This window comes from Rutidosis leptorrhynchoides, chromosome 3 (genome assembly GCF_046630445.1).
Source record: "Rutidosis leptorrhynchoides isolate AG116_Rl617_1_P2 chromosome 3, CSIRO_AGI_Rlap_v1, whole genome shotgun sequence".
NCBI classification, from domain to species: Eukaryota; Viridiplantae; Streptophyta; class Magnoliopsida; order Asterales; family Asteraceae; genus Rutidosis; species Rutidosis leptorrhynchoides.
Window position 1 is genome coordinate 664,178,119 of NC_092335.1, and position 23,379 is coordinate 664,201,497.

Here is a 23,379-nt window from a genome sequence, read left to right on the forward strand (position 1 = left end):
AACTTGGTTAATACCCCTCCGGGTTATTCTGTAAGCCGATACTTGGATCATAGGTTTATTATGTTTAGGTTTTGTAAGCCCAAAATTATAAGGGCCCATATTCTAGTATCTTCCAATTGGTTAGCCAGCTAGGATTCAGCATCTATTTATGTACTGTATGATCTCATTGGAAAATTATCAAATCAATTATTCAATACTCAATATCATGTGGATGTTTATCTACGAACATGGTATCAGACAGCTTGCTTCAAAAACCCTAATCACAAAATCTAAACCTGCAACTTCTCTTTTACGTTCAATTTTTTTTTTTTTTTTTTTTTGGTTCTTCATCATGTCTACAACAAACAAATATGAAAAAATCTATACTGTAACCTCTGTAACTCATCTCATCCCTATTAAACTAGATCTCACCAAATTAAACTACACTCATTTAAGCCAATTATTTAGCAATCATTGTGCCGCGTTCAACGTAGACTCTTTCTTGGCTGCTACAACATCATCTGATCCACCATCAGAGGAATGGAAGAAAGCCGATACGGTCGTTATGGGGTGGATATTCCTCACCATCTCCGAACCTTTGCTTGAACGCCTTCTAAACTCTCACCCAACATCATCTCATGCCGCATGGGAGTTCTTAAAAAATGTTTCCCTTGATAATTCTCGCTCCAAAATCATCAAGCTCATAACCGAACTACGTTCCCTTAACATCGGGGACTCAACCACCGAAGCATACTTCAGACGCATAGACTCCATATCAGCCATGCTCACTAATCTAGGGTCTAACATCAAAGATGAAGAGCTTGTCACATATGCAATCAATGGTTTAAACGACCGGTTTCCTCATGCCACTCACATTATTCGTCACCGATCACCGTTCCCTGACCTAAACATCGTTCGATATATGATTACTCTCGAAGATATGCAACTTCAACGTAAGAATCGTGTCTTAAATGATTCACAAGGAACACCTTCGGCACCCACAGCCCTCCTTGCCCAAGCTGCTTCATCTATCTCGCCTCGGGCCTCGAACACCACCACTCAGGTTTGTCACAATTTTTCCCGTGGTCACTGCCGATTTGGGGAAAAATGTCGATACATTCATCAGGTAACGCAACCTTCTCGGACAGGAAACTCAAATCCTGTAAACAATAACATTTTTAATCGAACTACAGGTAATAGCCAGGCCAAATTGCTAAGTATTATAGCAGCCCAACAGAATCTATTAGCCCAACAACATTTTAATCGGCCTAGTTTCCAGAATATTTCAGCTTTTGGGCCACGGACTCCTCTGGCCCAAGTTATTGGCCCACCAGGATTCTGGCAACTCCTCAAGCTAATTATGCAGGCCTTATTTCCTCAGTTACCCCAAATCACTTACTAAGTCTAGCCCTCAATAGTCCATACGGATTTAATTTTCCTGGGCAGTTTTTTCCTGGACCGCAAACTACTCCTACTTCTAACCAATCAGCCCAATTCGCTAGTGGGCCTGGTCAGGCTCTGTCCGGTTCATCTCAGCCAAGTTCACTCTTAGTTGGGCATTCGCAAGTCAGCCCATATGCGTTAACAGCCCAATCCACTCAAGAGACTTCAATTCCAAATGCTTTTTCTACCACGACTCTTCCTGATTACGGTAATTCGGGGTGGATAATGGATATCGGTGCGTCCACTCACCTTACCTCAAGCATTAATAATTTAAGTATTGTGTTTAATCATTGCATGTACCCCTCAATCACCGTTGGCGATGGGAATTCTATTCCCGTCACTAACACTGGCCATAGTGTGTTGTCTAACATAAACCGACCCTTACACTTGCCCAATGTCCTCGTCACCCCTAATATTGTCAAAAACCTTATATCTGTACGTAAATTTGCCCGTGATATCAAAGTTTCTGTTTCCTTTGACGAATTTGGTTTTTCTGTGAAGGATTACTTGACCCGCCGCCTACTCCTCCGTAATGACAGCACCGGAGATCTCTATCTGCTCACGCCTCAGCCACCTACCGTAGCTCATCATGCTCTTCTCACCACTCCTAGCATCTGGCATCAGCGTCTCGGACATCTCAGCACTGATGTGTTTCGTCATCTTATTTCTAGTAATTCAATTGCGTGTAATAATACGAAATATTCCGTACTTTGCCATGCATGTCAGCTTGGTAAACACGCGAGACTTTCATTTAGTAGTTATGTTTCTCATGTTACTTCATTGTTTGATATTGTTCACTCGGACTTATGGGCCTCGCCCATACCGAACCTAAGTGGTTATAAATATTACGTCTTATTTCTTGATCATTATTCACACTACTTATGGGTTTTTCCTTTAAGAAATAAATCGGAAGTATTTGAAAATTTTAATCAATTTCGCACATATATAAAAACTCAATTCAACTCTGAAATAAAAGCTTTTCAATGTGATAACGGTGGTGAATTCGACAATAAACAACTTCTTCAACTGTTCAAAACAAATGGCATTCAAGTCCGCTTCTCATGCCCCTACTCCTCCCAACAAAACGGGAAATCCGAACGCATGATCCGCACCATAATTAACCTCATCCGCACCCTCCTCTTTCAAGCACACCTCCCACCGACTTTCTGGGTCGAGGCTCTACATATGGCCACCTACCTACTCAACCTTCTCCCATCATCTGCCATTAACCATGAAGTTCCTCACACTCACCTGTACAAATACCAACCTAATTACTTTTCCCTCCGTATCTTCAGGTGCCTATGCTACCCCCATCTTCACACCACTCACAAACTCGCACCCCGCTCCACTCCATGCATATTCCTCGATTACCCATCTAATCACCGGGGGTACCGTTGCTACGAACTCTCTACCCACCTGTGACAACCAGAAAATTTTCGACCAAATTTAAACTTAATCTTTATATGTTTTCGACACGATAAGCAAAGTCTGTAATGTTGAAGTCTCAAAAACTTTGAACTATGTTCATGTATTCATTTACCCTTCGACTGTTCTCGACGATTCACGAATATTTATGTGTATATAGTTGTGTATATAATATATAGTATATTAATTAAAAACGTTAACAAAGTATTGGATGTATAATACTTTACATGAACGTATGTGTTTCAATATATGTTTAATATATTTATCAACGGAATTAAAAGATAATATCAAATGATTGAATTATCAGATACATTGTGTAACAACCCGAATTTTTCCGTTTACTATCGTTAATTATCCGTTAAGTATTTAACAGTGATTACTTAGATTTATGTGTTTAATAGAATTAAATACATACTTATTAGAGGAATGTTTGAATTAATATGTTATATTAATTTACGAACTTATTTCGGTTAGCGAAATAACTAGAAACGTTACGATTAAGTTTATCGTCTAGAAAGCTTTTCAATTTACGGAACTCAGAAAAATGACACAATAATTATTTACGATAATTATTGACTTTAAGAAAATTATTTTTAATTTATTATTTATTTAATGAATTAAACTCAGTGATTGCGTTTCAACGACTAGTTAATGTTTCGGAGACCCGGTACGATTAACGGCGATGAAACGGACCACGCGCGTACAAGTAAATCAGCAAAACGAGCCCAGGATACCCATAAAAGTGCCCCATGGCCGAACCCTTCCCCATGCACCCATTAGTGGACTTGTTTGATTAAGTGGGTCATTAGTTTAATTAATTTAGGCCCTAAACTCAAAGTATAAAAGGCTAGTTTTGAGGAAAACCCTCATTATTTTTTTTTTTGTCGATCATTTTTGCTCTCCCCCTCCCCTCCTTGCTCGTCGACTGCAGCCCCCACACACACACAACCCAAAACTAAAAATTAGAAGAAAGCTTGCACACGAACGTTGTTTAAATCGTCGTTCTCTACGCGTTAGCGTGTTCGATTTAATTGTTTGAGGTATAATTAGTAACCCTAACTTTATTAATTCAGTTTTTTTGATCAATTACATAGTGTATTAGAGTCTAGTGCTCAATTAATGATGTCTAGTGTTGTTAATTGTTGATTGATTTCGTAATTAACGTTGTTTGATTGAAAAATGAATTTGATTAATGATGATCTGATTAAATTGATATGAAATCTGACTTTGTAATATGTTTAATTAGAAAGATATCGAAAAGTTATTAATTTTAGACTCCGATTTTGCGTGATTTCGTTATCGTATGCTCAAGATATGCTTAATCGAAGTTTTCGTTAGGGTTTGCATGAAATCCGAATTTTCTGAGTTGCATGCTATGTGTTTTAGCTTATATAAAGTGTACTAATGTATTCCTTGTGAAAATTTATGCAATTTGGACTAAAGATTCACATCGAAAGGTTATGTAATGCTCCCGTTATGATAAAACGAATATTTGATTTGTAAAGTATGCTGGATCTGTTTTTAAGTTCACATAAAAATTTCTAGAATGAACTAGGAATTGATTTAGACTTTTATCTTCTGGAATATGTTATTTGATATGTTACTTGACATGTTTCATTTGTATGAGAACTTACGAGAACGTGATTTTCCATGAGATAAATGCTCGTCTATATGATATGTCCGATTGATGGTCAAAAACTGATGAGTCTGTAATATTTTGAAAATCTATACGAATTTGCTAAAGAAATGCTTCTGATTATTTTATCACTTAAATTTGAGATATCTTGAGATGACACCAATTAGCCGTTCGTTAAAATCTATTTTCTATATTTTTTGAAAAATGTTTAAAAACTGACGCGCGAGCAGAAATTTCTGTAATGAACTCAGACTTGATCCCTTCTGAATTCTAACTTTTAATCATCGTATGAGGCTTTGGTCGGACTTTTTGGAATAAATTTTAAGTCTAGTTATGATCTAGAGTTGATCATAATTATATGATTTATGTGCTATGTGTTATGGATGTATCTCTTTACGACGTACGAATTTCTAAAGTATGTTACAAGGTGCGGAAAATGCGATTTGCTAAACTACGAGCTATAACATGTTATATGACCTAGGTTTGACTTATTGACTATGTTTGCATGACCTACTGAGATGTTTGACTTTAGTTGACCACTTTGACCGAGTTGACTTTTGGTTTGACTTTGGTTGACTTTTGTTTACTTGCTTGGATTAGTTGACTTTTACTTGTTCGTTGAGTCAGTCTGAGCACTAGGACTTTGCGTACACTATGGGTTAACAAATTTTGACCTAGTATACTTAAGATGATTTACTTGATTAGGTTGCGTTGTTCAGTCGAGAGTTTCAACAACAGTACGATTTGCTAAGATCTTTACGAGTGCTTTTGCTAAGGTGAGTCTACAGTCCCTACTACATTTTTACAGGGATGAGATGCATGCTTTTTACAAATGTTTTACGTGTTTGGCACAAGTAACTTACAAAGAATATATATATATATATATGAGTTCAGATCAAAAATCCCTTAGCTTGATTATATTAATTACTTTGTAAGCTCGACTTATAGGGACGGTACCGTTAGGTTTGACAAACCTCACCGCAACGTTAAACAGGTGCTTATGTAGTTGTAACACGTACACTTGATCGGTGTATCGCCAGTATAGGGTAAACTAAAGACGTGTGCTCGGCTCACGCAAAGGTTAAAGCTTTATAATCAAGTGCTCATGATAATGTATACTTTTTCAATGATGTTTTCTAAGAAAATCTTGTGGCCTTACTTAAGAAATGATTTACTAAACCTGTAGATTCACTCAACGTTTTTCGTTGACGTTTTGCATGTTTCATCTCAGGTACATAGAGCTAGTGCTTCCGCTTTATTTGAAGTTATATGTTGTTTGATGTTAGAACTGGACGGCGTCCAGCATGTTTATCGTTTTCATTTCAAGAACATATATTCGCATTTAAACAGTTTTCTTTTAAGATGTTGGGTTCATATACATTAGTCATTGACGTCAAATGTTTCCAGTTACATTTTCTTTAATAAATGACTTTGTTTTAATGATTAATGCGAATACTTTTCGAAAACGTCTCATATAGAGGGCGTGACCGCGAAACTGTGGGACCAAGAGTTAATATTCCGTTAGTGAATTCTGACGGGGTATTATACATTGTGATTATGATTACGGGTCTCTGTTATGAGGTCCACTATAATTTAAGAAATATGTTCTTTTTAACAATATTCGAAAAAAATGGTAAAGTGATTTACAAGTAAGAACAAATGTGTTAATTAACGGTAACTAGACAAAAGTTAGTGGAGAATTGGATTTCATAATATTCAATTCATTTAGTTTCAAACGTGCGGAAACATTTTTTTTTATTCAATAGAATTTGATTATTAAAATGTTTGTATAAATAACATAATTTGAATACATACAATAAGTTGGAATGTTGGTTATTAAATATGTAAATAACTAGCAACGTGTATTTAAAACATGTTTATGAATATTGAATATATATATATATATATATATATATATATATATATATATATATATATATATATATATATATATATATATATATATATATATATATATATGTTTATGAATATTGAATATATATATATATATATATATATATATATATATATATATATATATATATATATATATATATATGATTTCTATAGATAACTAATATTATATGTATATTGTAATATATATAAAATATATAAATGTTAAATATTCAAATATGTTATTATATAAAATAAGTATTACATAATTAATGAAATGTAAGGTTAATATATTATATGTAATTACCAATTAAGGTATAAATGTTATATTAGTATTATGATCATTACTTTCATTATTATTATTAATGTTATTATTAATATTAATATTTGTATCATTAATATCATTAATTCTAATATAATATATATATACATGAAACTTGATATGAACTTGTGGGCAATGCCCGTGCGTTGCACGACTTGCTCCAAATTTTAATGTTTTAAAATTTATGTATCGAATCGTTAGTGAGCAAGAGTTGGCAACCATCATAAAAGATAAAAACAACTATCAAAGAAAGTGCACTCATATATACATATATTAATAAAACTACACACAAATCAAATGTACATCTTTAAGTGAATTCTAAACAATTATCAAAAAAGATAAAAATTACGTGAAATAAGATAAAAATTTATTCCACACCAATTATATATATATATATATATATATATATATAATGTGATGGATGGATGTTTGACATTGAAAGAACAAATCATTCATGATGACGATGACAAATAACTAATGTCTATAAAACTCTATCAATTACTTCAATTGCAAAGTATGACTAACTTTAGTCACCTATACCAATTCTATAAAACTCTACAATAGTCACCTATACCAATTCTTTATTTTTAGGGTTATATCTACTTAATTACCCAATTATAAACGGTAATGTGCTATGAATGTTGATATAAATCTCTCTTTAATTCTATATATTTAAATATATTTATTAAAATTGATAGATTAGTTTTAAAACTTTTTAACTATGATAATATAAATTTATCTATAAGTCTATAAATTTATTAGTATGGGTAGATTTTATTTTAACTTTTTTACTATGATGATAAATGCAAGAGGTAATTCATACTTATGAAAATCAAGAGCTAAGTTATTCATAAATGATACGTATTTAATAATCTAATAATCATTATATTCATAAATAATTCATAATTTTTTACTTTACTATTTTATATTTTTTTATTTAGTTAATTCTATTTATTATAACATACTTAATTTTCTAGGACTAAATATATATATATATATATATATATATATATATATATATATATATATATATATATATATATATATATATATAGAGAGATAATAAAATTATAAATTTTTACCATGTTGTTAAGTGGTTATATTGAGTAAAAAATAATAATAATTGAGTTGGGTTAATGAGTATATAGACATATTTATAGGCTAAAAAAATTACTTACGTTACTTAGAAAATGAAAGGTTTTACATTTATTGATTATTAATTGCTTAAAATTTATTTATGATATTTTTATTTAATATGGTTTTTATTTTTTTACATTTTTATCATAATAATTTTAACCTTTTTTACCAGTCTATTAAATTACGTGGGTAAATTTATTAATGTAAATGTATTTAATACACCATACTTATGATTCTAGGACTCAATTACTATAGATATAGATATATATATATATATATATATATATATATATATATATATATATATATATATATATATATATATATATATATATATATATATATATATATATATATATATATATATAGAAGATAGATATAGATAAGTGGTTATATTATTATTATTATTAATATTATTATCATAAATAATATTAATATTATTATAACTAGTATTATTATTAGTATTATTAATAATACTATTATTATCATTATTATTATTATTATTATCATTATTTTTAAATTATTATCAAACTTATTAAAATCATTATTATTGTTATTATTAATATCATTTTTAGTAGTAATTGATAATATTAATATTATTATTATTAGTTATATTATTATTATTTCTATTAATATCATTATTAGTATCTTTATCTTTATTTTTTTTAAATTATACTTATAAATTGATTTTCAGATGGAAACAAATTATTGATAACAAAAGTCTCTGATTAGTATGAATCTGTTAAAAAAATCAATTTCCAGTTAATTTTATCTGATCAAATCCCTTTCATCAACTGCTCAAGATTGAATACTGTTGTTATTGTTATCAGTCGATCTCAACTAATCACATCAGGTTTCTACTTCAATTATTCAATTCCATCTACATATTAAATGACTGCATTGTGGAAATTAAAACAAAAAACTCAGATTTATAAAGCTCGTACCTCTGTTCTTACTCCATTTTATCAAAAACTCGAAATCAAACGAAATTTCAAAATCTAAAAATGTAGAGTTGTTAGGAATATTTTACTAAAACTATCTGCAAAGTTTCAGCCTTCAATTCTTCAAAATTAGTTCGAATTCGCGAGTCAAAGTTTTAAAATAAAAAAGTCAACTCATTGTTCTTCATTAAATTCGAGTTCGTTGTAAATTTTCTGGATCAATTAATGATATAGGAAGTTTCTATGGATGATTTATTACATATTTCATGTATTAATTTTTGTCTAAAAGTGTTCGGATTTCATAATCAAAGTTTGTGTTCTTGTATTCTTCGCGTAACAGCTACTGCTGCTATTCTATTATATATTTTTTTCTTTTCTTTTGATTCAATTCTCCTAAACTGGTCACTTCTGTTTCAATCAAAGAACATAAGGTATTTAGTCATTGATTGTTTCAATTGTTAAAAGCTTTGAACAATTTGAATATTGTGAAGAAGAAAAAGAAACTGGAAACAGATAGAGATGGGATATATATATATATATATATATATATATATATATATATATATATATATATATATATATATATATATATATATATATATATATATATATATTTTCGGGTATCATATCAGAAGACCAAAAATAGACGGATGGTGGGGAGTGTTGCGGGTGAGCGGGAGGTCGCGGGTTCGAGCCCGGGCAGTGGCGTTTTTTTTCTAGCTTGTCTTCAAAGGTTGTATTTTTATATCATAATTATTATTATTATTGTTATTAATATTATTATTATTATTATTATTATTATTATTATTATTATTATTATTATTATTATTGTTATTTTTATTATTAATATTAAGTATTTGTATTATTATTGTTAGTATTATTATTACTAAATATTACGAATATTATGATTATTAATATTATTATTATTATTATTATTATTATTATTATTATTATTATTATTATTATTATTATTATTATTATTATTATTATTATTATTATTATTAAGACTATTCTTACTAATATGAGTATTATGATAGAAATTTCATTTTATTATTATTATGATTATAGTTACAAGTATGATTTTTTTTAATGTTATTACTAATATTATTATTACCATTTAAAATATAACTTTATCATTTTACTACTAGTATAAGTATTATTATTATTATTATTATTATTATTATTATTATTATTATTATTATTATTATGATTATGATTATGATTATGATTATTACCATTTTATTATTATAAAGATAATGAAATTTATTATTATTTTCATAAATATTAGTATTGGTATCATTTTATAAATACTAGAATTATCATTATTAACTTAAGTATGATTATTAATATTATCATGAGTATTATTATTATATAATTATCAAAATCATTATCAAAATTGTCATTAACAGTAAAATTAATATTTTTACAATTATAATTATTAATATCAATATTATTATCATTAATAGAATTATTAACATTAATATCTTATTAGTATTATTAAGTATTATAATTATTATCATTTTTACCACTGTTAATATTATTTTGGTATTATTATAACTACTATTATTAATATACAAATGATATATATACATACATACATATATATATATATATAGACACACACACACACACACACACACACATATATATATATATATATATATATATATATATATATATATATATATATATATATATATATATATTAAAAATATATTTAATTCATATAACTTAACAAAATTAATATTTTTATATACAAAATGAATATATGAAACATATATATATTATTAATATAAAAAGGATATAACTAATAAATTTATATATATATATATATATATATATATATATATATATATATATATATATATATTTGTTTGATTAAAACTATGTATATTAATAAATATACAAATGATATAGGTTCGTGAATCCGAGGCCAACCCTACACTTGTTCAATGCCGTTATATGTATTTTTACTACAAAATACATTAACGTGAGTTTCATTTGCTCCCTTTTTAAATGCTTTTGAAATATATATTTTTGGGACTGAGAATACATGTGCTTTTATAAATGTTTTACGAAATAGACACAAGTAATCGAAATTACATTATATGGTTGGATTATCGAAATTGAATATCGCCCTTCAAGTCTGGTAACCTAAGAATTAGGGAAATGGCCCCTAATTGACGCGAATCCTAAAGATAGATCTATTGGGCCTAACAACCCTCATTCATGTTTATGGATGGCTTTAGTACTTCGAGATTATTATTATACAGACGATGATGTCTGTGGGGATATTCTATGCATTATGGTTAATGTCGGTTACCAGATGTTCAGTCCATGTGAATGATTTTTATGCAGATGGCTATATGCATGCATGATGTTTATGAGAAATTGAAATATGAAATCTTGTGGTCTATTAAAATTATGGAAATGATTGATTACGATAAACTAATGAACTCACCAACCTTTTGGTTGAGACTTGAAAGCATGTTTATTCTCAGGATTGAAAAAAATCTTCCGCTGTGCATTTGCTCATTTTAAAGATAATACTTGGAGTCATTCATGGCATATTTCAAAAGACGTTGCATTCAATTCGTTGAGTTCAACAAAGATTATGATTAATCAAATGACAGATTAGGTCATTTATAGTTGGATTTTATGAAATGGTATGCATGCCTGTCAACTTTCGATGTAATGAAAGTTTGTCTTTTAAAACAAATGCAATGTTTGTAAAATGTATCATATAGAGGTCAAATACCTCGCAATGTAATCATATGTTATTGTATTCGTCCTTATGGAATAGGACGGGTCGTCTCACCACCAAATTATCCTATCTCGTCACGTCACCTTTGACGAAACCTCATTCCCGTATGGAACCACTACGAGCTCTCCTTCTCCAACTTACGAATTCCTAGACCCACCTCCTCCTAATCTATTTTCCCGCACCCTGTCTAACCCAGTCACTGCCACCTCAAATAACACATAAACCACAACTATTCCAGATCCACCTACTCCACCTACCCCGCCCTCTCCTCCTACACAACCTATACCACCTAATCCCAACCGTGAACCCCAAATTCCTGCTCCCACTCAAAACACCAACTCCACTCACCCCATGGTCACCCGTCATCGTCTCGGCACAACCAAACCTGTTCAACGTCTAAACCTTCACGTCTCCACTATCTCACCCACTCCTAAAACATACACCCATGCCTTTAAAGACCCCAATTGGCAACAAGCTATGACCGAAGAGTATAATGCTTTAATTAAAAACGGTACTTGGACACTTGTGCCTCGCCCCTCGGACACGAACATAGTTCGCTCTATGTGGCTCTTTAAGCACAAGTTTAATGTTGATGGTACTTTGAGTAGGTACAAGGCTTGTCTAATTGATAACGGTCACAGTCAACAGGTTGGTATTGACTGCGATGAGACATTCAATCCAGTTGTTAAACCGGCCACGATTCGGACAGTTCTCAGCTTGGCTATCTCACGGCATTGGCCGGTTCATCATGTAAGACCCAGATCCAAATTGTACATTTGTATATACATAAAAGAAGCTGGAATGTGCGAAACAGGAAGTGTGCGGCGCGCATAACGCGCTGACAGCTCATTTTGTCCTTTTTAGATATTTTAAAGGGGCATTTTGGTAGTTTCACTTGTTGAACGAGTTTAAGGCCCCAAGGTCAGTTTGGTGGGTGCCATAACTTCATTTTCACCCACCTTATCACTCCCACATTCAATTTAGAGAGAGAGTAAGGATTTAGTGAGAGAAAGCTCATTTTGAGGAAGAAGAATAAGGAATCTTGCATAAGCTCAAGTTTTAAAGTTGTTCCCTACGTCTCTAGCTATGGTTTGATAGTATTAGTAAGTCTTAACTCTATGTTTTGAGTTTTAATTGGTTTATGGCTAGGGTTTTGTTTACTTGAGACTTGTATGACCCATTTGGGGGTTAAATGGGTGAATTTGGGTATATGGATGAAAGGAAAACCCTAATAACTATAACCTAGGGTTTGGTCTTGTAGATTGGGATTTGTGAGTGTTAATTGTGTTGTTAGGCACTAATACACTTGTTAAATGTTGAAAGATTTGTAAATGGGTAATGTTGACCTAGTTTGGGCAAGATGGGTATGAAAATACCCTAGATGGTGTTAGTTGTTGATATCGGGCTATAATCACTAGCTTTTAGTGATTTATAATGAGTCTTGGCCATTAATGGGCGGTCTTGGTGTAAATGAGTTATTTAATGCAATCGGGTCATTAAATGCTCAAGTGTTAAATGTTGGAGACTAGTCCAACTAGTTTGTGTGTTGAAAGTATACTTATTGTAATAGGTACTTTGCTTTGAAGCTTTCGGAAGTGCATAATCATCATCTTGGCGTTAAGGTGAGTGGGATAAGTATACATGTACGTATATGATGTGTTTATTAGTATGAATGGATATGTGTTGTCCGAATTAGTGATATATGTTGTTGTACACTAACGGATTTTATGAAAGGATATGTGTTGTCCAATTAGTGCTATATGTTGTTGTACACTAACGGTTTTATGAACGGATATGCGTTGTCCAAGGGTTAGTGATATATGTGGTTGTACACTAACGGTTGTTATGAACACCGATGAGAAATTCGAGTACCATCCCTTTGTGCGATTGGTTAACCATGGTTGTGTGTTGTAGTGTCGCAATATTATATTGTTCGAGTTATATGTTATTGCTATGCTAGCTTGTGTGATCGGGGATTTGTAGCATTATACTTGAGAGTGGTATGCTAATTAAATTGCTAGCTTGTATGCGGTATTGTGTAAGTGAATGCAAGTAGATAGATTATATATGCATATGTATAATTATGGCACTCACTAAGCATTTGTTACCCTCTCGTTGTTTACCTTTTAGGCTCCTGCGTGGACAAGGGAAAGGGTATATGCTTGGATTAGAGATTTTACCTCTTTGGAATTGTTAGAGGAGGCTTTTGTAATTCGACCTAGGGTTTGGGTAGTTTAATCCCAAACACCATGCTCGTCTTTTGTTTGGTACTTAAACTTATGGGTCGAAAATACTTTGGTGTTGTATGGGTCGTGGTACCCTTTTGTAAACTCTAATCTTCGATAGATGTAAACTACTTCGGGTTGTGACCGAGTTTATGTTATGTGGTTTTGGGTTTGGAGGCTTCTATGTGAAAACTTGGCAAACAGCCCGTTTTATGTAGTAACGCGCGCCGCGCATACTGGGGCGCGCCGCGCATACTGGGGGGTGCCGCGCATACTGGGAGTGCAGGTGCCTGACCCAATGTTTTAGTTCTGACATGGTTTCATGCTTTAATGCGCGCTGCGCATGTCTGCGCGCGCCGCGCACCTGGCCTGGCCAGTTTACTTGATTTTAAAAAAAAATGTGTCGAGTCTCGGTATTCGATGTTGGGTTATTACAAGTGGTATCAGATCATGGTCTAAGGGATTTAGGCAACTTGAGATAGGTGCCTAGACTAAGACTTGATCGTGTGTGCGCTTTATGCGGGACTTGTAGGACTTCGGGTCGGATAGGGAATTGTTAGTGCTTAGGTTTATGTGATCTAACCTTGCACTAATTGTTTTGTGTTGTATTTGCTATCATCAAGCGAGATAGACGTTGTACTAGTGAGTTAATGCGATGTGCTCGCATAGTAATGACTAGCTACCATTATTACGGGTGCAAATCGTGTCAAACAAGATTTGTACAACGATTGTTGAGCGAGATGGGGCGGTAAGGTAAATATGTGTTTATGTATGTGTCATGTCTTTTCGTTTCATTGTTTAACCTCTTCCGTTTTATAGAATGAAGATGAGAAACGGACACGACACCGATAATGGGGGCACGAGCGAGGACCCCGAGTTCACGGCCAAGGTTTAGGCCATTTTGAAAAGTTATCATGCGTCTTTCCTAGAAGATGTTTCTAGATACCATAGAAGATGTTTCTAGATACCATTGACGAGCAACTAGTCAACGTAGTAAAGGAACAAATTAAGGTTTTCCTTCAAGAGGATAACGTTGGAAAGCGAGACTTTTTCTATAAGAACTTCAAAGATGCTCAACCTCCTACTTTTGAGGGTGAACGGGACCCACTTAAGAGTGCCCGGTGGATCTCCGATATGGAGGGGGCTTTTCGTACTTGTGAATGCCCTCTTGATAAAAAGACGAGGTATGGTTGTAGCATGTTGAGAGGTGATGCTAAGTTGTGGTGGGATGCGAAAATCCAACTTTATGGCGAAGAACAATGTATGAATTTTACTTGGGATGAGTTCAAGGCGGAGTTTTTCCAAGAGTACCGAACTTCGGTCGAACTTACTAGACTTAAGGACGAGTTGCGTGCCTTGAGTCAAGGGTCGATGGATTTGAACACTCTCAAATCCATTTTCTTGTCAAAGACCCAATTTTGCCAGGAGTATGTTGGGAATGATAAAATGTTGAAAGAAGACTTTTACCGAACCTTGAACGATAGTTATCAAGAGAAGATTAGTGTGAACGTGGTGAAAAGTTTTGATGAGCTGTTTAATATGGCCAAAGGTTTTGAGTCGCTCGTTTTGAGAAAAAGCGGCTTTACTTTTGGCAAAAGGAAATTTGAAGCTACTAGTCATTCGAACAAGAAGAGTAAGGGTGTGAGTGAGAGTGTTGGTAGTGTGAAGAAGGGTGTCTCCGGTGGTCACGTGGTCACTTGCTATAATTGTGGGCAAAAAGGTCAAATTTCTCGTGATTGTCCGAAACCATCATCTACAACCAAGCTCACTTGTTTTAATTGTGGTAAGGAAGGGCACCGAAGGACGGAGTGTCCTGATTTGCGGGGTGATCATGTTAAGAAATTGGAGAAGGCGGCGGGTACGGCTCGGGGGCGAAATTATTTGATGACCAATGATGAGGCCAAGCAATCCAATGAAGTTATCTCAGGTACTTTCATGGTTAACTCTAATCCGGCAAGGATATTATTTGATAGCGGTGCTAATTTGTCTTTTGTGTCACCTCTATTTGTGTCTAAGCTTAACAAACCGCTAGCTAAGTTAAGTCATCCGGTAGAAGTCGAAATAGCGGATGGTAAGACGGTGCTAGGGGTTGATGTGTGTAAGGATTGTAATGTTGTGTTTGGTACCGAAACATTTAAAATTGATCTCATTCTGATGACTTTGGGTGAGTTTGATATTGTTGTGGGTATAGATTGGCTCGATCGTTATAGAGCCGATATTGCATGCCACGATAAGTTCATTCGTGTGAAGACCCCAAGTGGGGGAGAGTTGATTATTCATGGCGATAAGCGGAGAAGACTCGTACCATTATGCACTTATGCACGGGTTCGACGTTTTCTTAAGGGTGGTGGTATGGTTTTTCTTGCCATGTAGTTGATACTCGTGATGAGCCACCATCCATTCGTGAAATTCCGGTGGTTAATGAATTTGAAGACGTTTTTCCGGATGAGTTACCAGGTGTTTCGGCAGAAAGACAAGTTGAATTTCGCATTGAGTTGGTTCCGGGAGCTACTCCCATTGCTAAAACTCCTTATCATTTAGCGCCAACGGAAATGCAAGAGTTGTTAAATCAAACCCAGGAGTTGCTTGAAAAGGGTTTTATTCGACCGAGTTCCTCGCCATGGGGTGCCCCGGTTTTGTTTGTGAAAAAGAAAGATGGTAGTATGCGGATGTGCATCGATTATCGGGAGTTGAACAAAGTGACGATTAAGAATCGTTATCCATTGCCTCGGATTGACGATTTGTTTGACCAACTCCAATGTGCAACGTATTTTTCTAAGATTGACTTACGGTCCGGCTATCACCAAGTGCGGGTCCGTGAGGAAGACATAGAGAAAACGGCTTTTCGAACCCGTTACGGGCATTTCGAGTTTGTAGTTATTCCTTTTGGTCTTACGAATGCACCGGCGACATTCATGGATCTTATGAACTGAGTGTGCCAACCTATGTTGGACAAGTCGGTAATTGTGTTCATCGACAACATACTTGTTTATTCTAAGAGTATGAAGGAACATGAACACCATTTGCGTGAAGTGTTGAAGACATTACGGAAGGAGAAGTTGTATGCTAAATTCTCCAAATGTGAATTTTGGCTTAGGGAAGTGCAATTCCTTGGCCATATTGTGAATCGAGAAGGTATTCAAGTAGATCCGGGGAAGATAGAAACGGTGAAGAATTGGGAAAAACCGACTACACCTACAGAAATTCGAAGTTTTCTTGGATTCGCCGGTTATTATCGTCAGTTTATCCAAGACTTTTCTAAGATTGCTTCTCCTTTGACGAAGTTGACGAGGAAGAACGTGAGGTTTAATTGGGAAAACGAGCAAGAAATTGCTTTCCAATTATTAAAGGAGAAATTGTGTCAAACTCCGGTGTTGGTATTACCGGAAGGGATTGAAGATATGACGGTTTATTGTGATGCCTCATTAAATGGAATCGGGTGTGTTCTAATGCAAAGACATAAAGTCATCGCTTACGCCTCTCGACAATTAAAGGAACATGAAAAGAGATACCCGACTTATGATCTTGAATTGGCGGTGGTGGTTCATGCGTTGAAAATTTGGCGCCACTACTTATATGGTGTCAAATGTACGATTTATTCGGATCATAAGAGTTTGAAACATCTCTTTAATCAACGAGATTTGAATTATCGTCAACGTAGATGGATGGATGTGGTAAAGGATTATGATTGTGAAATACTTTATCATCCGGGTAAGGCGAACATGGTCGCGGATGCGTTAAGTCGAAAGAGTCAACATCCGACAATACGAGTAGGATCGTTACGCATGATTATTACTAACGATTTTCTTGTGAAGCTCGGTGAGATTCAAATTGAAGCTTTTGTTAACAATAAACATGAGGAACGAATCGTGGGGCAAACGGAGTCCATTACCTTAGGCCCGCATGGTTTGTTGTCTTTTAAAGGAAGAGTGTGGGTGCCTAAGATGGGTGGCTACCGACAAGTGCTACTTGATGAAGCACATAAGTCAAAGTATTCCATTCATCCGGGTGCAAAGAAGATGTACTATGATTTGAAGAAAGAGTATTGGTGGCCCGGTATGAAACGTGATGTTGTTAAGTATGTTGAATAATGCGTCACGTGTTTGCAAGTTAAAGCCGAACACCAAAAGCCGTATGGTAAGTTACAACCATTGGAAGTCTCGAAATGGAAATGGGAGCACATTACCATGGACTTCATTACTAAGTTACCAAAGACGGCGAGAACCCAATATGATACGATTTGGGTGATAGTTGATAGATTGACGAAGAGTGCTTTGTTTCTTCCCATTCGGGAAACGATATCGTCGGAGGCTTTGTCCAAGTTGTTTATCAAGGAGGTGATATCGAGACATGGGGTTCCTATATCTATTGTTTCAGATCGAGATACTCGTTTCACGTCTCGGTTTTGGAATAAATTTCATAAAGATATGGGTACTCAATTGAAAATGAGCACGGCGTATCATCCTCAAACGGACGGTCAAACCGAACGTACGAATCAAACGTTGGAGGATATGTTAAGGGCGTGTGTTATTGATTTCGGTGGTAGTTGGGATGAGCACTTACCATTGGTGGAATTCTCGTACAATAATAGCTATCACACTAGTATTGGAATGCCACCTTATGAGATGCTTTATGGGCGTAGATGTCGAACTCCTATTTGTTGGGGTGAAGTGGGTCAACGGGAAATCGGGAGTACCGATTTGGTTTTAGAGACGAATAGTAAGATTGAGATGATTCGGGCTCGACTTAAGGCGGCGCAAGATAGACAAAAATCTTATGCCGATAAAGGAAGGCGAATGATTGAGTTTCAAAAAGGTGACATGTTTATGCTTAAGGTTTCGCCATGGAAAGGTGTTATTCGATTTCGAAAGCGAGGAAAGTTGGCTCCTCGGTTTATTGGTCCTTTCAAGGTTTTGGCACGTGTTGGTGAGGTTGCTTATAGACTAGAGTTGCCCGAAGAGCTTGCGGGGATCCATAACACGTTTCATGTTTCCCATCTCCGTAGGTGTCTTGCGGATGACTCGACTTGGGTGCCATTAGACGAGATTACCTTGAACAACAAGCTAGAGTATGTGGAAGAACCGATAGCTATCCTTGATGAAAAGGTTAAATTGTTGCGTAACAAGGAGGTGAGGACCTTTAAAGTTCAATGGCGTCTTAGTAAGGGTTCCGAGTTCACATGGGAATCCAAAGAGTTTGTTTTGGTATATCTTCCTGCTTGTCATGCGTCGTGGATTGCGAGGACGCAATCCGAATCAAGTGGGGGAGAGTTGTAAGACCCGGATCCGAATTGTACATTTGTATATACATAAAAGAAGCTGGAATCTGCGAAACAGGAAGTGCGCGGCGCACACCTTAACGCGTGGCGCGCATAACGCGCCGACAGCTCATTTTGTCCTTTTTAGATATTTTAAAGGGGCATTTTGGTAGTTTCACTTGTTGAACGAGTTTAAGGCCCCAAGGTCAGTTTGATGGGTGCCATAACTTCATTTTCACCCACCTTATCACTCCCACATTCAATTTAGAGAGAGAGTAAGGATTTAGTGAGAGAAAGCTCATTTTGGGGAAGAAGAAGAAGGAATCTTGCATAAGCTCAAGTTTTAAAGTTGTTCCCTACGTCTCTAGCTACGGTTTGATAGTATTGGTAAGTCTTAACTCTATGTTTTGAGTTTTAATTGGTTATGGCTAGGGTTTAGTTTACTTGAGACTTGTATGACCCATTTGGGGAATAAATGGGTGAATTTGGGTATATGGATGAAAGGAAAACCCTAATCTCTATAACCTAGGGTTTGGTCTTGTAGATTGGGATTTGTGAGTGTTAATTGTGTTGTTAGGCACTAATACACTTGTTAAATGTTGAAAGATTTGTAAATGGGTAATGTTGACCTAGTTTGGGCAAGATAGGTATGAAAATACCCTAGATGGTGTTAGTTGTTGATATCGGGCTATAATCACTAGCTTTTAGTGATTTATAATGAGTCTTGTCCATTAATGGGCGGTCTTGGTGTAAATGAGTCATTTAATGCAATCGGGTCGTTAAATGCTCAAGTGTTAAATGTTGGTGTCTATTCCAACTAGTTTGTGTGTTGAAAGTATACTTATTGTAATAGGTACTTTGCTTTGAAGCTTTCGGAAGTGCATAATCATCATCTTGGCGTTAAGGTGAGTGGGATAAGTATACATGTACGTATATGATGTGTTTATTTGTATGAATGGATATGTGTTGTCCGAATTAGTGATATATGTTGTTGTACAATAACGGATTTTATGAAAGGATATGTGTTGTCCAATTAGTGCTATATGTTGTTGTACACTAAAAGTTTTATGAACGGATATACGTTGTCCAAGGGTTAGTGATATATGTGGTTGTACACTAATGGTTGTTATGAACACCGATGGGAAATTCGAGTACCATCCCTTTGTGCAATTGGTTAACCATGGTTGTGTGTTGTAGTGTCGCAATATTATATTGTTCGAGTTATATGTTATTGCTATGCTAGCTTGTGTGATCGGGGATTTGTAGCATTATACTTGAGAGTGGTATGCTAATTAAATTGCTAGCTTGTATGCGGTATTGTGCAAGTGAATGCAAGTAGATAGATTATATATGCATATGTATAATTATGGCACTCACTAAGCATTGTTTACCCTCTCGTTATTTACCTTTTAGGCTCCGGCGCGGACAAGGGCAAGGGTATTTGCTTGGATTAGAGATTTTACCTCTTTGGAATTGTTAGAGGAGGCTTTTGTAATTCGACCTAGGGTTTGGGTAGTTTAATCCCAAACACCATGCTCGTCTTTTGTTTGGTACTTAAACTTATGGGTCGAAAATACTTTGGTGTTGTACGGTCGTGGTACCCTTTTGTAAACTCTAATCTTCGATAGATGTAAACTACTTTGGGTTGTGACCGAGTTTATGTTATGTGGTTTTGGGTTTGGAGGTTTTGGCCTTCTATGTGAAAACTTGGCAAACAGCCCGTTTTATGTAGTAACGCGCGCCGCGCATACTGGGGCGCGCCGCGCATACTGGGAGTGCAGGTGCCTGACCCAATGTTTTAGTTCTGACCTGGTTTCATGCTTTAATGCGCGCCGCGCATGTCTGCGCGCGCCGCGCATGTCTGCGCGCGCCGCGCGCCTGGCCTGGCCAGTTTACTTGCTTTTAAAAAAAAAATGTGTCGAGTCTCGGTATTCGATGTTGGGTTGTTACACATCAGTTAGACGTTAAGAACGAGTTTCTCAACGGAAACCTTTCTGAAACCGTCTACATGTTTCAGCCCCAGGTTTTCGAGACCCTACACGCCCCGATCATGTATGCCTTCTTCACAAGTCCCTCTACGAACTTAAGCAGGCACCTCGTGCCTGGTATCAACGATTCACGAGCTACGCCCATCGCGTCGGTTTTCAGCATAGTCGATGTGATCCATCTCTCTTCATTTATCAAAAGGGCACCAACACTGCTTATTTACTACTATATGTGGATGACATCGTCCTGACCGCCTCATCACCAGACTTTCTTCAGACGATTATAGCTTCTCTTCACAAAGAGTTTTCCATGACTGACCTTGGCCCTCTCAACTACTTCCTCGACATCTCCGTTCAGCGCACCTCTTCTGGGATGTTCCTCTCTCAGAAGAAGTATGCCGCTGAGGTTCTAGAGCGCGCCGATATGGCTAGTTGCAATCCTTGCAAAACACCTGTAAACATTGGCACCAAACTCACCTCTTCTGGTCCTCCTGTTAAGGATCTGACTTATACCGCAGCAGAGCCGGGGCTCTTCAGTATCTCACCTTCACTCGCCCAGATATTTCATATGCCGTTCAGCAGATTTGTCTCTTTATGCACGACCCTCGCGAGCCACACCTTGCTGCCCTCCGCCGTATCCTACGTTACATTCATGGTACTATGGATCTTGGCCTCCAGTTACACGTCTCCTCCACTACATCTATGGTTGCATACTCTGACGCCGACTGGGCAGGCTGCCCGACCACTCGTCGATCCACCTCCGGTTACTATGTGTTCTTAGGTGATAACCTACTGTCCTGGTCATCCAAACGACGACAGACTCCATCCCGTTCCAGTGCTGAGGCAGAATACCGTTGCGTAGCTAACGCCGTTGCAGAAACATGTTGGATTCGCAACCTTCTTCGTGAACTCCACTGCCCGTTATTTTCTGCTACTCTTGTTTATTGTGACAACGTCAGTGCCGTTTACATGTCGAGTAACCCGGTTCAGCATCAGCGCACCAAACACATAGAGATTGACATCCACTTTGTACGCGATCTTGTCACCAAGGGCCACGTTCGGGTACTTCATGTTCCATCACGCTATCAGTACGCCGATATCTTCACCGAAGGACTTCCTACTGCACTTTTTAACGAGTTTCGCACCAGTTTGAGCGTTCGTGCTACTCCCGCTCCAACTGCGGGGAATGTTTGCCGATATTTGGATCATAGGTTTATTATATTTATGTTTTGTAAGCCCAAAATTATAAGGGCCCATATTCTAGTATCTTCCAATTGGTTAGCCAGCTAAGATTCAGCATCTATTTATGTACTGTATGATCTCATTGGAAAATTATCAAATCAATTATTCAATACTCAATATCACGTGGATGTTTATCCACGAACAATTTCGAATCGGCCGTTCTAAAAAAATACATATAAAGTTGACGTTTTAAAAATAGAGGAATATTCATTTGAGTCCATAAATTAAGTTGAGATTCAAGGGATCAATGAGAGCGCGACATGTGTCGCGAAAATCACATGTGATTGGGAAAAAAAATTCAAAATTTTTTTTCGAAAAAAAATTTTTAAATTTTTTTTTGAAATTTTTTTTTAAATTTTTTTTTTACAATCACATGTGATTTACCTGCACAATCACATGTGATTGAATTGTACAATCACATGTGATTGGATTTGCCATGCATAATCACATGTGATTGACATGCATAATCACATATGATTTAAAAAAAAAATCGAAAAAAAAATTCAAAAAAAAAAATTCGGAATTTTTTTTCAATCACATGTGATTTTCGAGCCACATGTCGTGTTCTCATTGGTCCCTTTGTTTTCAAGCAAATTTATGAATGCAAGTGATTACAACTCTTTAAAAATAATTTAACAGCGGTAACATCTAGGCATTTTGTAATATATTTCTATAATATAATAATGCGGAGTATATAATTTTAATTTGATATTTTTTTTACAATATATAATACTGTATATAACATTTTTAATATATACATATACTTCGTAATATATAATATATAATAATAATAATTGTAGTGATATATATTTATTATAAAATAACAATTAACAATACACATTCACCTATCAAATGAATCTACCTTTCAATTATATATACTCAACGTCACCTAAATATAAAGGTACTACAGTAATTTTAATAACCATCCTAACAAATCCATAATGTCGTTTTGTTTGCAGTAGGTATGAGTATGCTGCAGGAAATCCACGATTTGAAGCGGAAAAAATGCAGAAAATCAATTCTTGCTATTTGTTTGCTAAACACTAAATTAAATTATTTGTGATTTATAAAACGTGATAATCAAATAATCAGACTTAAATCGCAAAAACAAACACCCCATAATGATATCA

General features: G+C 35.1%; 1 protein-coding gene across 1 annotated transcript; it reads left to right on the plus strand.

The window, feature by feature from the left end:
* The first annotated feature begins 331 nt into the window (after positions 1–331).
* Positions 332–22,297, plus strand: LOC139902574 (uncharacterized). Its single transcript, XM_071885181.1, has 3 exons — positions 332–1,172; positions 1,259–2,675; positions 21,526–22,297. Exons 1-3 carry the CDS (start codon positions 332–334, stop codon positions 22,295–22,297), a joined length of 3,030 nt encoding a protein of 1,009 aa, XP_071741282.1.
* The last annotated feature ends 1,082 nt before the right edge of the window (positions 22,298–23,379 follow it).